Genomic DNA, 15952 nt, shown 5'->3' with positions numbered 1-15952 from the left:
TGTCCTTAAACTGATATGGACAATTAGAAGACCCCTTGCCCTTTCTTGCATTGTCATTCCCAACACCACTAGACGATTCATGCTCCAAGTCCAAATTGTACAGAGAATCATTATCATCATCATAATTGTCGTTATCATAGCTTGTGGTGGTCATTAATGAAGCAAAAGAACATGCAAATATATCTGCATCATAAAAGTATAGGAATAAGCCTATAAAACACTTTAAAATTTTAAATAAGCATCATTCATAGAGGTGAAAGATCTATCTATAATATATTATAATGAAGAAGACAAAATTAAAAAAAGAAAAAGAAAAAAAGAAAAAAGTTCTTTCAAAAGTTTTCATTTATGAAAAATTGTTAAACAAAGACAACATCGCAATGAAAAAAGACAAAATTCAGATTGACACTGAATGGGAATTGGGTGAGGTAAATGTAACCCGAGACAGAAATATGCATCTAAAGTCTCAACAGATTAAGACCATTAAAACATATATGGTTGTCTTTACACAGAGACAAGTTCACAATGACAAATGGATGACACTAAAAAAGAATGTAGATAACAAAAGAGCTCGATTATGCAGCACATCAAGTACCAGTTCTTACTGCCCATGGACAAGTTACCTTCAGCCTAATACTTGTAGTAATTAATTTGAAGTCATTCATCTAAATATGAAAAACTTTGACTAGCAAAGTTGTTGGAGAAAATGCATTACTTCATAGAAATTAACAATATGAATCATTAATTACTCTTTCTGAAGTCTCCATCAAACAATTGGCTACCAATCTAAGGATTCTAAACACACAAAGTGAAAACTAAAAACTCAGATGGGTCAACAAATACATTTTTGCTACTCTAGAATCTAGACACAATAAAAAATCAATTTATGTCATGCTGCAATCATCTATAAAGTCTGACAAAGTAATGCAAACATGTATAACACCAGATGCATTCCAAAAGACAGAGATTACAACCTCAAAATTGTTAGAGGAAAAGGGCAAAGCAATCAACTGTGAACAATATCAAACTTTGGGAACCCAGTCCGAAACAAAAATATGTAGTTCGGTTCTCAAGAACGAATAGGTGAAGGTGAACTGAGCTATGCAGAGTCGCAGACCCGTGCTCAGTCTCAAATACTTCAGCATGAACAGGTCAGCACAGGTATGCCTCACGGATCTGCAATGTTGGGGCTATTTCCGTCTGATCAAGAAGCAAATGCTTGACTAGGCAATGACATGTCAAGTTATTAGTACAAAATACAAATAACAAAATCGCACAAAAAGTGTGTTGTGCCATCTCCTTGGTGGCATGTGCCTAGTTTAGATGCAGACACCGCAAAATTTAAGATGGTTCTGACATTTTTCTTTAGAGACATGTTTGTTATTTGAATCCAACATGTATTTTTTGGACAGAGAAAGCTGGGGTTAGGCAGACCCCTACCAGTTATGTACAACCATACCATTGGGATTTGTACTTGCACTAACTGCTCCTGAGCCTCCCTGTTGGTGAATCCAGCATGTTCCAAACGAAGAAATGGAATAGCCCCAAGGGCATTGGCCAATAGGCGGGCAGGGTTCCATTTCCATGAGCATCAGCCCCTTGCCTTAAATGAGGGTAAGGGAAGTCTCTTGCTTAGGCTGAAGTTTGGCGACTCCCTAGGGAAAAGGGTACACCACATGTTTACACCATCTAAACAACAACCATAAGTATGCCAGCCTTAGCCAACGCGATCCGACACCGTAGGTTCACCTATGGAAACCTATTATGACTTCTCCTTCCTCTAAATGATAAGGTTCAGTGAACTTTCCGCGACGTCGTAGGCGGCGAACCGCCTCCGTCACCGCGATTCGACACCAGACCATTCAATCGGTAGGAGCGACCGACGGTGAGTAAGGATAGAAATTGTACATGAATATAGTCATCGCTGGTCGGTAGAGATCGTCGGACGTCGGGAAGGTCACCGAAAATGTCGCCGGAAAGGTTGTTGTAAAGGGTCATCGGAGAAGGTCGCCAAATCGACTGAGCGAGAGAGGGAGGAAGAGAGGCTCGAAAGAGGCATGAAAAAAAAACCCTAAGCTTCTTTTGAGTTTTATTTTTCATGATTTTTTAAAATTTCCCATTTTACCCTTAGTGAAAAAATTGTGTCGTGGTGTATGTTGTTTGCTGATGATATTGTTTTGATTGATGAGTCTAGAGATGGGGTTACTGATAAGTTAGAATTATGGAGATAAACATTGGAAGCAAGAGGTTTTAAGTTGAGTAAGAGTAAGACATAATATATGGAATGTCGGTTTAGTAAGCAACGAAGTAGTGAAGCTTGGTGAGCAAGAAATACCGGTGGATGACTGTTTCAAATTTTTGGGATCTATCATTCAAAAGTATGGAGAAATTGATGGAGATGTAAATCATAGGATAAAGGTTGGGTGGATGAAATGAAAAAGTGCAACTGGAGTGTTCTGCGGTCGTAAAATGCTATTGCGGTTGAAGGGAAAGTTTTATAGGACGACAATTAGGCTCGTTTTACTATATGGTGCAGAATGCTGGGCTGCCAAGTGTCGTCATATTCAACAAATGAGTGTAGCTGAGATGCATATGCTTAGATGGATGTGTGGAAATACAATAAAAGATAAGATTCGAAACGAGGAGATACGTAAGAAGGTAGGCGTTGCATCCATTGAAAATAAGATGAGAGAGAATCGTTTACGGTGGTTTGGACATATTCGGCGAAGGCCTAATGATGCTCCGGTTAGAAGGATGGAGAAATGGGAAAATATATTAGTTAAAAGAGGTCGGGGTAGGCCTAAGAAGACTTGGATGGAGATGATAGGAAAGGATATGAATGCTTTGAACTTCACCGAGGACATGGCATTGGCATTGGATAGAAATGATTAGAGAAGGATTCATGTGGAAGACCTAGAATGATTTTCTTTTTTGGTTCATATCGCCGACCCCAATTGTTTTGGGATGAAGGCGTAGTTGTTGTTGTTGTACCCTTAGTGAAAAAATTCTTTCTTTAAAAAAAAAGGGTAAAATGCCTATGCGTACCCCATTAAAAGGGTACGCGTCCCCCTTTAATGGGGTGCGCATCCCCCCTTTAATGGGGGGTACGTGTACCCCATTAAAAGGGGATGCGCTTCCTGTCATAAACATGCACTTCCTCGTGCATTTCGAAAGCACCGCGTTTCGTGCTTCCGAAGCGCATATCGGGGAAGCGCGCTTCCCCTACAACATAGGTGCTTCCGGTAACTCTGGTCTAACGTCTAGAAAGCCTCTTTCCCTCTCCTCTCTTTTATGTGTATAAATAGGGGTTCTTCCCCATTCAAAGTATGTTTTTTTGCATACTTGAGTTGAATCAATAAAATAATATTTTTATATTGTGAGCCTTCTTTGTGTGTGCCCTTTGTGGGTTTTATGAGTGTCCTGTTTGCCTATTTTGATTCTTGGATATTTTGGTTTGTAATTGAAGGCTCTTGGTTCTTTACATGGTATCGAAGCACGACGGTGCTTGCTCATTGGTGATTCCTATTCAAATGTTTGTATCCAAATGTGTGCTCTTTAAAATTGGTTTGGTTTAGGTGCTCGTTGATCCTATCCAAAGTTTGTGGTGGTGCTCGTGCTCGTGCTCCCACTCTTTCTCTACGTCTATCTCTTTCTCATCTCATCTTTTTCTCCCTCTTTCTATCTCTTTTCCTTATAAAAATGGATGAAAAGAAAGTGTCACCATCATGGCCATTAAACTTAACGATACAAACTATGTAATGTAGTTTTCAATTATGAAACACCATATTTGTTGAAAAGGGTTGTGACGATTAGTGGATGGATCCGACCCCGAGCCTAAACTAGTTTTCACTAAGGTGGAGAACAAGAAGAAAGTTCCTCTTTCGGATAGAGAGAAAACTAAGGCCATAACTAATTTGTGAGAAAAAATGAAAAGAGTGGAGGATGAGATATGCCAAGATTATATCTTGGCTAATTAATAGTGTCGACATCAAAAACTGCTATAGCCTTGTGAATTTTGAGCATGCCAATAAGGCTTGGGAATATCTAAAAAATATGCATTTCCTTAAGGATATTGCATATGCGTGCAACTTGCAAGACAATGTTCGAACTATGATCCAAGTTGACAAAAGTATTAAGGAATATTACTGAGTTATCGAAACTTTGGAAAGAGTTGACTCTTCTTGAGCAAAGGTGGCATCACCCCAAAGATATTGAGTTCCGCCAAAAACAAGTTGATGTGAAACATTTCTATCAATTTATAAATGGTTTGAGATCACCAAATTGGCTCTTCTTCATAGGAGACAAATTCCTTCTATTGTTGATACTATTGATGAGCTAAGTATTTAGGAGAATATGTTAAAAAGATGTACCTCCAAGAATGAAGATGATTCTGTTTTAGCAGTTTCTAGGCTGGGAATTTACACATGTACATACAAGCCACCACACTTCGGGAGACAAGACAATGAGTACAATAATAGGAGAAAGATCATTTGTCACTATTGCCATTAACTGGGACACATTAAGTCGTTATGTCCTAAACTAAATAGGAGGGAAGAAAAAAAGGTGGTTTTGGTTGGATCATCTCAAGTGACCAACGACGTAAGCAACCCACAAGATTCATTCATTGGCAACATGTCCTTGTCTCAATTGGTAGAGGCATTTCAACCCCTTTTTAAATGGGCATCATCTTCAACTGGAGCCGCAGTCTCATCCTTCACCAATCTCGTTTAGTCCCCTTGGCTTATTGATTCCGGTGCATCATTTCACATGACCCTCAATATTAACTCAAATGTCATACTAACTCAAATGAGTCGAATGTCTTTATTGCCAATGGTACATCTCTTGAAATAAAAAGAATAGGAAATTTTGAAAATAATCTTTAAAACTCTAAAAAAATCTATTCCAAAAATTAAATATATTCCTAAGTTAAATTTAAATCTTTTATTTGTTTCTCAAATATCAGACCATGAATGTAGTCTCATTTTCATCTAATAATTGTTGGGTGCAGGATCACCAATTAGGGAAGCTGATTGAGGAAGGCCATAGAGAAAGTGACCTCTAATATATGGACTTTTTAGAAATACCCAAGAATACCTTTTGTTATAATGTTTACAAATTGAATTTGAATTTATGGCATAAAAGACTTGGTCTTCCTAATCTATCCAAAATTCAATGCTTTTCAAATTTAAAAGAATTTTGTAATTCTGGAAATTTTACTTGTAAAGATTGTATTCTTGGTAAAATGAAGAGATTACCTTTTCATGGAAGAGCTTTTGTCTCTTCTAGACCGCTTGAGTTATTAATTCAAATGTTTGGGGCCCTACAACGGTTGTATCAAAGGGTGAATATGCATATTATGTAATTTTTGTTGATTATTTTTCTATGTATACTTGGATCTATTTCTTTAGACATAAATTTGAAGTATTTTAAAGTATTTTATAGTTTGGTCAGAAATATATTTGAAAATGATATTTCTATCTTTCCTAGTAGGAGAATTTTTATCAAAAGAATTTAAGAACTACCTAGATTTACATGGCATCACAAATCAAAGATCTTGTCCATCAAAACCACCTGATAAGTTTGTGTTGTATGACTCTTTTTCTTCAAAATACAAGGCCTATATTACGTTAATTCATTCTTATACAGAACCTTCAACCTATGCTCAAGCCAAAGAACACTAAGTGGGTAGAAGCCATAAGGGTAGAGTTAGAAGCTATAAAGAAAGCCAACACTTAGACTTTTCTTGACATTCTAAGACAAGAAACCTATAGGTTATAGGTGGGTTTACAAGGTGAAAACCAAGAGTGATGAGATTCTTTAAAGGTATAAAGCCAAATTAGTTGTTAAAGGATATTTTCAAGAATATGAAATAGATTACGAAGAAACCTTTGCTCCCGTAGCTAGGATGACCACCATTAGGACCAAGGTTGTAAGTATCGTATTGTTACCGATATCGGTCGGGCCCAAATTAACATCGTATCATATCATAAATTTTTAATAAAAAATTTCAAAAAAAATCTAGAAAAATAAATTAGCATAAATTCTTAAAAATCATATCACATAAAACAATGATGAATTGCACAAAATACAACCATAAAATCACACACAATTTAAATTAATAACAAACCATGCAACTATAATGTAAATAAAAGACAACTACATAATTTAAATTTTAAACACAATTAAAGCCTTACATTTAACCAACTAACAATATTAAATTCACATCCAAGTCATATTAAAATGTCATAAGCTATAACTGAACTACTAAGAGTTCATGATGACTAAAAACATGACATTTAACCAACGTCTTACATGTCAATCTTCATCTCTAAAGTTCTAAACTATAAAGATTCTAAAAACTAAACTATCTTCTAGAGCTTATTTAAAAAACATCAAGATAATATTTTCTCACTTCTGCATCTAATTACCGCTCGATGATCTCTTTACGTTGGGTCTTTTTTTGACAAGTGGGTCATCATCATCACCATCTTCAGAGTCTAGAACAATGGTTGGAAGTCCTTCATCTTTGCATTTTTGCAAAATTCTTTTTCTTCGAATTTCTAGTTAAAAATTGATATAAACACGAAAAGTTGCAGGAATAGATGGCGAATCACATGGATGTACATTTTGATATTGACCTACAATATGTTGCTTAAATTTGTGTAGTCTACCTATAATAATAGCATCACAAAACAAACATCTCAAATTCAGTGACAACCCTAGTCGTGGTATATCATCAATGCTTATGCAATATTGCCATGCAAGATCATCTTTAATATAACATGAACGTGAAGACGGCATCGAAGGATCTAAAATAAAACGTAACCATTTAAACAACTCAATAAAAAGTAAAGAATAAGAAGCATAAGACACACCTTTCCCCCAAAACACTCAATAAGAAGCACCAAACACACCTTTCTCAAAAAACACTCAATAAGAAGCAAAAAATATGGATTTTGTAGCTTAACCCACTTTCTTTAGTGAAAAAATGGTGAAAATGCACTACTGATAAAATCACAAAAGCCCTGTCTCTTGCGCACGAATCAGCTCCTAAATTGATCTCACGGAACCTAGGGTTCATGGGTTCCTTTCTAACGGACTCTAGACATATGAAGAACTCAACCCTCAAGGGGCCTTTTAAACCAAAAAATTAAAAAAAGATAACTTTCAGCCTTTTTTAAGTGCATATGTATTGTACGATACACCCGATATGAGTGTGTATCGTATCACAAAACACAAAAGTAACGATATGTGTCGTACCGCATCGTACAATACGGTACGATATTTACAACCTTGGTTAGGACCTTAGTAGTTGTAGCTTCTCTTAGAAAATGACCTATATATCAAATAAATGTAAAAAATGCCCTTTCTTAATGGAGATTTAGTTGAAGTTTTTATTGAAGCACTTCCTAGTGTGAACGTTCTTAAGGGAAAAGTTATTTGTTTGAACAAAGCACTTTATGGTCTCAAAACAGCACTGAAAGCTTGGTATGACAGGTTTAGCAAAGTTGTGCTTGATATTGATTTTAGAACTTGTTTGACTGGCATAACTTTATTTGTTAAGAATACCAATACAAGTATCATTATTTTCCTTTTGTATGTGGACAACATAATCATCTCCAGAGGAGACAAATAGGGAGTTGATAATATTAAAAAACTTCTCAAAAGTTATTTTGAAATGACTGATTTGGGTTTCTTAAGATATTTTATAAGGATTGAATTTGCTTATTTCCCCTGGAGAGTATTTGTTGTCTCAATCTAAATTTGTTTATGATATTGTTTTCAGGGTTGGAATAATAGACAATAAAAGAGTATATATGAGAATTGATGATGGAGAACATCTCAAAGATTCAGCTCCTTATAGACAGCTTATTAGAGCACTCTCTTACTTTTCGATTACTAGACCTGATATCTCATACGTTATATACACTAGTCAATTTCAACATGCTTCTACTTTTGTTTAAATGGGAGTTGTTTTAAGAATTATTAGATTTATTAAAACTTCTCTTTCTAGGGGCTTCTTCTTGTCTGCTTCATCTCAATTAGATTTAATTGCATATATTGTTGCTGATTGGGGAGGTGATCCCAATAACAGACACTCAACCACGAGCTTTTGCGTATTTTTAGGTGAATCTTTGATTTCATGGAGGTGCAAGAAGCAACAAAATGTCTCATTTTCATTAACTGATGCTGAATACCGGAACATGGCCACTACTACAATGTAGGTAGTCTGGCTGAGGAGATTGCTGGCAGACTTGGGAATTTCAGTAACAGGCGCTTCTAAAATATGTTGTGGCAACAAAAGTGTGATCTACATTGCCAACAACCATACATTTCACGAGCGCACCAAACATATCGAAATGAATTGTCACTATCTACGAGAGAAGTATTTACAAGACAATATTGATTTTATATATGTTATATCAAAGTACCGGTTGACAGACTTCTTCACCAAACCTCTCTCAACTCCTAGATTTCACTTCATTTTAGGCAAACCTTCGGTCATTATACTGTAAGTTTGAGGGTGAGTGTTAAAATATGTAATCAATTTGTATATACATATAGTGTATATATATATATTAATTTTATTTTATTTTATTTAGTTATTATATTTTTGGTCAACCAAAGTTGACCTTGATTAGCCGTTAACGTCTAGAAAGCCTCTCTCTTCTCTCATTACTCTCTCCCTCTCCTCTCTTTTATGTGTATAAACAGGGGTTCTTCCCCATTCAAAATATGCTTTTTGCATACTTGAGTTTCAATAAAATAATATTTTTATATTGTGAGCCTTCTTTGTGTGTGCCCTTTGTGGGTTTTGTGAGCCTCTCCTTAGAGGCCACTTTTGTGTTTGTCCATTTTGATTCTTGGTGAACATTTTGATTCGTGATTGAAGGCTGTTGGTTCTTTACTGTGACAGCTATCACACTGAGGAGCAAGTAACAACATGACTGACATGTTCCTGTTATTGTCCCTATACCTTGAAACCTGGAGTTAAACATCACAGTCTCACTGCTGGATGATCTCTTGAGCTAGTTGGGGCAGGTAATGTTGGTTCACATCTGCCATAATCTCATAATGCTGGTCCTTGGTTATGCCTGTGTCAATTACAGCATACCCAAGATGAAGCTAGGGCGTTGAAAGTGGTGAAATTTACTCCAGAAAATTACGTCCATATCATGTATTCACACAGAGACCCTAGTATCAATAAAAAATGGATCTGAGAACATATTTATTAATAAGGTTAATAAGGCAATTGACCAAAAGGCATTGTATGATACATTCTCTGTGTTTAAAAGTATTTTTTCTTGCAAGGTTGCAACAGATGCATATGGTCTATCAAAAGGATATGTTTTTTAGTTTGATTCTGAAGAGGCAGCTCAAACTGGTGATGATGACCTAAGTAAAACTTTTTTGGCAAATATGGAGGCATCACCGGTATTATAATAATGAAGATGGAAATCAAAATGTTTAGGATTTGTAAATTTTAAAAATGCTGCAATGTCATGCTATTATCATAACATTTTCTCCAGAAGTTGTTTTGAATTTTATCTAAAATTTTATTTTTAATTATTTATTATCTATTAAATATTAAAAGCTCAGAGATTGTGTATGCTATGTCACATGGGTGCGGGTGCAGCGATGCGACACTTTAAAAAAACTTGGGTGTGGGGGTGCGGGAGGGTATATATATAAAATTATATATATTATATATATAATATAATAGTAACACTAATGAAATAAAAAACAATTATCATAATATCATTAAATCAATTCATCATCATGCATGAAATAAATCAAATTAACAATCTACAATTCTATTCTACATCATAAAAACTAACACCACAATTAAATCAACTTAACTATTTTATAGAAACAATCAAATAAGTAAAGCAGAAAAGAAGTAAATTATACAATATACTAATAAAAGAAGCAAACAATGCATAATTATATACCAAAAGTATATCCTAGATAATGTATATGACGATGAGGTAATGGATCCTAATAATTTTTTGCTTCATCATCAAATACATCATAAGAAATAATACTTGGTTTGGATAAATCCATGTTTGTAATGTTGAAATCATGCTCCCCCTTTTAAGTCACACTCTTTTGGGTTTACATTTCAAAATTTGGATGATCCTTGTCTGCATTACAAACCCAATTTAAAAATGTTAAATACAAGTATATTTAAATGAAAAAACTAAGAAATAATCAAATAACTAAGAAAGAAATTAGTACATGTATTCATCATTGGTTTGCGAAAGTAGTCGAAGATTATAATAAACATATACTAAATCCTCTGCATGCTTGTCGGTGAGTTTGTTTCTCTTTATGTTGTGGATTTGAGAATATGTGCTCCAATTTCTTTCACAACAGGATGAACTATTAGGCTGAGATAACAATCTCAATGCAAGACGTTGGAAAGAGGTGTTTCTGATCCAAATGTTGACTACCATGTGATAAGATCTATATTCTCCCCCTCTCTCACTAGTAATGTCTGTCCATATAATCTCGAAGCAACTTTTTCAAACTCTTGTGTGACTTGATTTATAATATGTGATTTTGGATAAAGTCTTGTCATACAATATTTCTATGCCTTGATAGTTGTGGGTCTAAATTTGGAGGGACACGACCAATACCACATTTTTATCACTTTTTTGCATAATATTTCGCATTAAGAGAATGTGTCATACAATGCAAATGAGTGTTGCTCTTATTCTATCTTCTGACTAAAATTGAATGAATATGATTAAAAAATTTTAAATCATCCAATGCAGGATTTTTCATTCATCCTTGAAAATTACTTGTATTTTTTCAATCATATTATCCCACATTTCATAAACTTTATGAAGCATGGACTCATCCTTATCAACCTCTCTCAGTATTTTTCAAATAGATTGCGTAAATTGAATGAAGTATACGACTTTGTTCCAAAACTTATCATCAACAATGAATTTCTTAATTTCTTGAGCCTTGGCAATATCATCCGCACGATAGAATGCCAAATTCTCATTAGCACCATGTTAACAAAAGCATTCTTCACTTCCTTAATCCTTTTCACCATCACAATGATGGACGCAAAACGTGTTTCAGCGACCTTCAACAATTTCAGGTTAGAATGTCTATTAAATATATCAATAGCATGATGGTGGTTGACAACAAAATTCTTAATGCTTTTGACATTTTTTTCTAATTCCTCAATCCATGAACATAGAGCATATGTTGGTGAACTTTTTTTATTCTTTGGGGTTGCATATGTTCTTGAGGGCCAGATTCAAGTTGTGTGTTACATAGGGAGTCAAAAAAATATGAGGATACTCACTTTCTAAACTTAATGCTGCACTTTTACAAATTGGAGCATTGTCTTTGATGATTTGTACTACTTTCTGATCACCCACTTCTTTTATTACTTCTATAAACAACCCTTTCAAATACTTAACATTTTTATATTGCCAGATGCATCAATTGCTTTCAAGAATATTGAGTCACTATTGAATATCTGTCCACCCATCAGAAACAATGAAAACTTCATTTTGTTTTCATGAATATTTCTTAATCTCTAGCAATCTCTCAACATTTGCCTTTTTTCTGTAAGAAGTGTGGTTCATAGTTTTTCTGAGCTTTGAGGTACATAGTCACTCAAATTACAATTTGCCAAAGAAGTAATTAAATCCTTCCAATAAGGATTTTTAGCTACATTAAATGAAATTGAACTAGAATAAAAATAGTGCCCTACTTTTCTATCCATCCCCTTCATTCCATATGTATTGAATGATGCTTCTATCATTCCTCTTCCTCTACCTCCTACATCCACTTTTCTCCTCCTACATCCATTTTTTTTAGCATTTTCTTGGTGGCTTAAAAAGGGTAAACTAATTGCTCAAGAATCAATCATTGGCTTCTTCTCATATTCATCTTGTATTTTCTTGTATTGTCTTCGCATTGCTTCATCAACTCTTCTGCATCCTGAAATGCCATGTTCTGGTATCTTCAATAAATGAGTCTTAACTCTTGTGTAAGACCCAACAAAATTTCTTTTACAAAACTTACATCGAAATCTCTTGTTTTCACCACCTCCTTCAGTTTTTGCAATCTTATCTACATGTGCCCATAGTGGCCCCCCATCATCACATATTGCAGCTAACAAACTTGAATCAACACTCCCACTAGAACTACCAGCAACACTAGCAGCAAAACTCACATGTGGGGATAAGGATGACGTAAGTTCTTTTCCTTTATTCATCATTTTTGTTCTGAAAACAAAAAAATGTTATATTAAAATCAATTATGCACACAATCAAGATTGAAAATATTGAGTGCAAGGTCAATAACATATACAATAGTAGACTAGTAGTAGTACTGTACATATAAATAAATACCGAAAGGTACGAGAAAAATATATAACAATTGTGAAAATGTCTATGATAAGACAATACGCATACGAACACAAATAATATAGAAAAGATGTGCACGAAGGCACTCTCACAACACTTGAACAAAGTACGCAAAAGCGTAAAAATAATAAACATGCACTAAGGCATGTATTTCATAGAAAGAACTGGATGCTTGAGACTCTCAAGCTTAAGAAATACAAGGGGGGAACACCCCTATTTATACAAATGCAAGAAGGTGCAAAGGGGGCTCCCAAAGGAGTCGTTGGGAGCCCCCAATGCACATTAAAAAAATGTGAAAAATAAAAAAAGAAAAAAGAAATTACAAAAATAAAAAATAAAAAGAAATTTACAACATATTCCAAAAAGGGAATATGCGCAAAACAAGAAATGACGGAAATACCCTTTCGGGTAAAAGTATATAAATATATATATTTATATATAGAGAGATATATGTACACATAATATATTATATGTAAATATATCTCTATGTATATAAATATATATATTTATATTTACAATAATGATAATGATTTTTAGGAGATACATTTTAACAACAATAACATTAATGCAACTTGATCTATCTAAGTATTTAACTAGTAACAAATTTTTAGCATTAGATTAGTATGTTACTAAAATTTTAACTAGTAACAATAACAAATTTTAAAAATATCTAAGTATTTAACAATAACAATAGTGGACTAGTAGTAAGTTAGTAATAAAAATATGAGCATTCAACCAAATTTTAAGTAACAAAATAAGTAATAACAATCAAATTACCTAACATCAAAGTCATCAACAAATAATACACATTATAAGCAACCATATATCACTGGGAAAACTCAGTTCGTCTTGGCTGGGCTTGTGAAAACTCAGTTTGGCTTGACTGAACTTGTGAAAACTCAGTTCGGCTCATTAATTGAGTTTGGTGAGCTGAGCCAGCCAGCATGTTGTGCAAAATGGTTGCTTAAGGCAGCAAAATATTTTTTGACATACCCTCATACGGGCCATACCAATAGGATTCGAACTTGCAACGTCCCAACATATATATTATGTATAATGTTTAAATGTATACTATGTATGATGTTTATATTACATAGGTTTTACATGTAAAAACTCTTAAAAGATAGATTTTTGAGAAAATGAGTCAGTTCGTGATCAACTCTTAACAAGCCGAACTGAGTTTTCCCTAAAATGGGTATAATATTTTTAAAAAAAATGGGCAACAACGATGTTTAGCCGAGACTGAGAGAGAGAGAGGAACACAATGACAGATGAAAAAGGGAAACATAGAGAGAGAGGTAGCCGAGAGATTGAGAGATGAGTGGAGAGAGAATTTGAAGGAGAGAATGAGAGAGAGAATGCATACCTTGGAGATGGAGAAGAGGCGTCGTTGGACGGTGGCAGCTCGTACGCATCGCCGGGGTCAGGAGACAGGTCGTAGACTTGCAGCGGCGGGGTCGGGAGACAGAGGAGAGGGCAAAAATGTTTTGCCCTAGTCCTCCTCAGCCCATTTCATCGGGCTTTTTTTTTAAGTCCAAAATTTGGACATATATGATCTTGGGTGCGTTGACCGCACCCGGGGTCGAGTTGATCGCACTGGGTGCCGCACGTGCACGCGCACCAGTGTCACGTCGCGTCGACATGGGTGCGTCACCTGGTTGGCCGAATCCCTGGGACATAGTGTGTATGTATGTGTGGGTATTATTTGGTGTGGTTTTGCATGTGATAAGTTTTGTGTGGATATGTATATCTCATGTATTTATGCACCTAGGCTAGATTTGACCTTGTGGATGCGTTTGTGATGGTTTCCATTTCAGATTAATTGATTCAGTATTTATATACATTTTTTAGATCATTGCACATTCATATAATCTGGTTCATCAATTGTTGTCCTGCTTTAAGGAAAAACAGTATGGCATTTAAATTTCTTGATTTGAAGCATGTTAATGTGTGAATGATCAAGGGAACCATGTTGATACCTTATATGCTGTATGATCTACTCAAAAGTGCATGAATGTATAGGGTTTTTACTCGTCCCTTCTAAATCTACTTTAAATGCTTTTTGCCTCATATATGTGTTGATATTTTGATGGTGTTACAATGTTAATTTATTTTTAATACTGCCCAGATGTAGCCAGAGCCACTCTCCTAAAGTGCTTATATAGTACCCTTGCTATGAATAGCCATTGATATTTTGACTATCCTACTGTGGCCCGCAACATGTTTGTACAATATGCTTTGCTTTATAAATGTGTTGATAAAGATAGAAGAAAGATATTTGCAATGGTTTTAAAATGTTTTCTGTTCATTCAAGATCATTTGAATCTGTTTTTCTCAAAATATTTCCAAATAACTTGTTTTATTCATTGCTATGAGCGACAAAAAACTTGCCCATGTGCAGATGCATATGCACTAAAGGCACACATGCACGTACGTACAATGTGAATATGTTTTTTGCTTTCAATATTCTGATTGTGCTAGATTCGTATATTTTTGAACAATTGACAACTATTTGCTCTTCTCAAGTAGACTCTGCTGCTTGTTTCATATTGAATTATAAACCAATTATTATCTTTATACTGAAGTAGACTCTGCTGCTTGTATCATATTGAATTATAAACCAATTATTATCTTTATACTGAAGTAGACTCTGCTGCTTGTATCATATTGAATTATATACTAATTATTGTATTTATAAGCATGCCATCTGTCATGTTTCTGTTATGAAAGTTTAATCTTTTTGTGCTCTGTAAGGGGATCTTTACTCTCTGATAGGCATTTCTTTTCCATTTTAAACTTTTATATTGCCCACTGTGAAGTGTGTAAGAAAAAGCAATAAACAGATTTGGGTTCTGACTTGCATGCACTTTTCTTCTTCCTTGTTTAGGTATTTTACTTCCTAGACTGGGTCAAGTATCTTCTGGATGATGCAAAGTTATTTCAAGCCTTTTTGAGGATCACTGTGACATGTGCCGTAGCAGTGGGTGTTCTTGCACTTGGAGTTGGTATGGCATCGGGCTATATATCCCCATGGACAGGACGCTTTTATTCCCTACTCGATCCAACATATGCAAAGGATCATATTCCTATTATTGCCTCAGTGTCTGAGCATCAGCCGACAGCTTGGTCTTCTTTTATGTTTGATTTTCACATTCTGCTTATTCTGTTCCCAGCTGGACTTTACTTCTGTTTTAAGCGCTTATCAGATGCCACAATATTTATTGTTTTATATGGTCTCACAAGCATGTATTTTGCTGGTGTGATGGTTCGTTTGATTCTTGTAGCTACTCCTGCAGTCTGTCTCATCAGTGCTATTGCAGTGTCTGCCACTTTAAAAAATTTAACATCTTTGCTTCGGGCAAAAACCAAGTCTCTGCATTCTGGTTCCAGCAAGGGCACAGTCAGCCAGAAAAGCTCAGCTAAGGTAAGCATCATGGTTTTATATTCTTAAACAGGTTATTTTGTCATTTATTTGCTTTCCTAAGAGGATATGATTTATACATTGAGTATTCATTTTAGTTCATGGTTGATTAATTGTCTTTGGGATTTACTGTGCT

At 34.9% G+C, this 15952-nt stretch overlaps 1 protein-coding gene across 1 annotated transcript in view; it reads left to right on the top strand.

Annotated features, from left to right (window-relative positions):
- LOC149818190 (dolichyl-diphosphooligosaccharide--protein glycosyltransferase subunit STT3B) overlaps positions 1–15952 on the top strand; it is a 33456-nt gene that overhangs the window by 12224 nt on the left and 5280 nt on the right. The window contains exon 2 of the mRNA XM_089984786.1: positions 15283–15819. Within this exon, the coding sequence (XP_089840912.1) occupies positions 15283–15819 (537 nt within the window). The remainder of the gene's footprint in view (positions 1–15282; positions 15820–15952) is intronic.

The sequence above is a fragment of the Nuphar pumila genome, chromosome 13, assembly GCF_984573655.1.
Source record: "Nuphar pumila chromosome 13, dmNupPumi1.hap1.1, whole genome shotgun sequence".
NCBI classification, from domain to species: Eukaryota; Viridiplantae; Streptophyta; class Magnoliopsida; order Nymphaeales; family Nymphaeaceae; genus Nuphar; species Nuphar pumila.
Note: the sequence above shows the minus strand (reverse complement) of the source record. Positions and strands in the feature narration are given on the sequence as shown.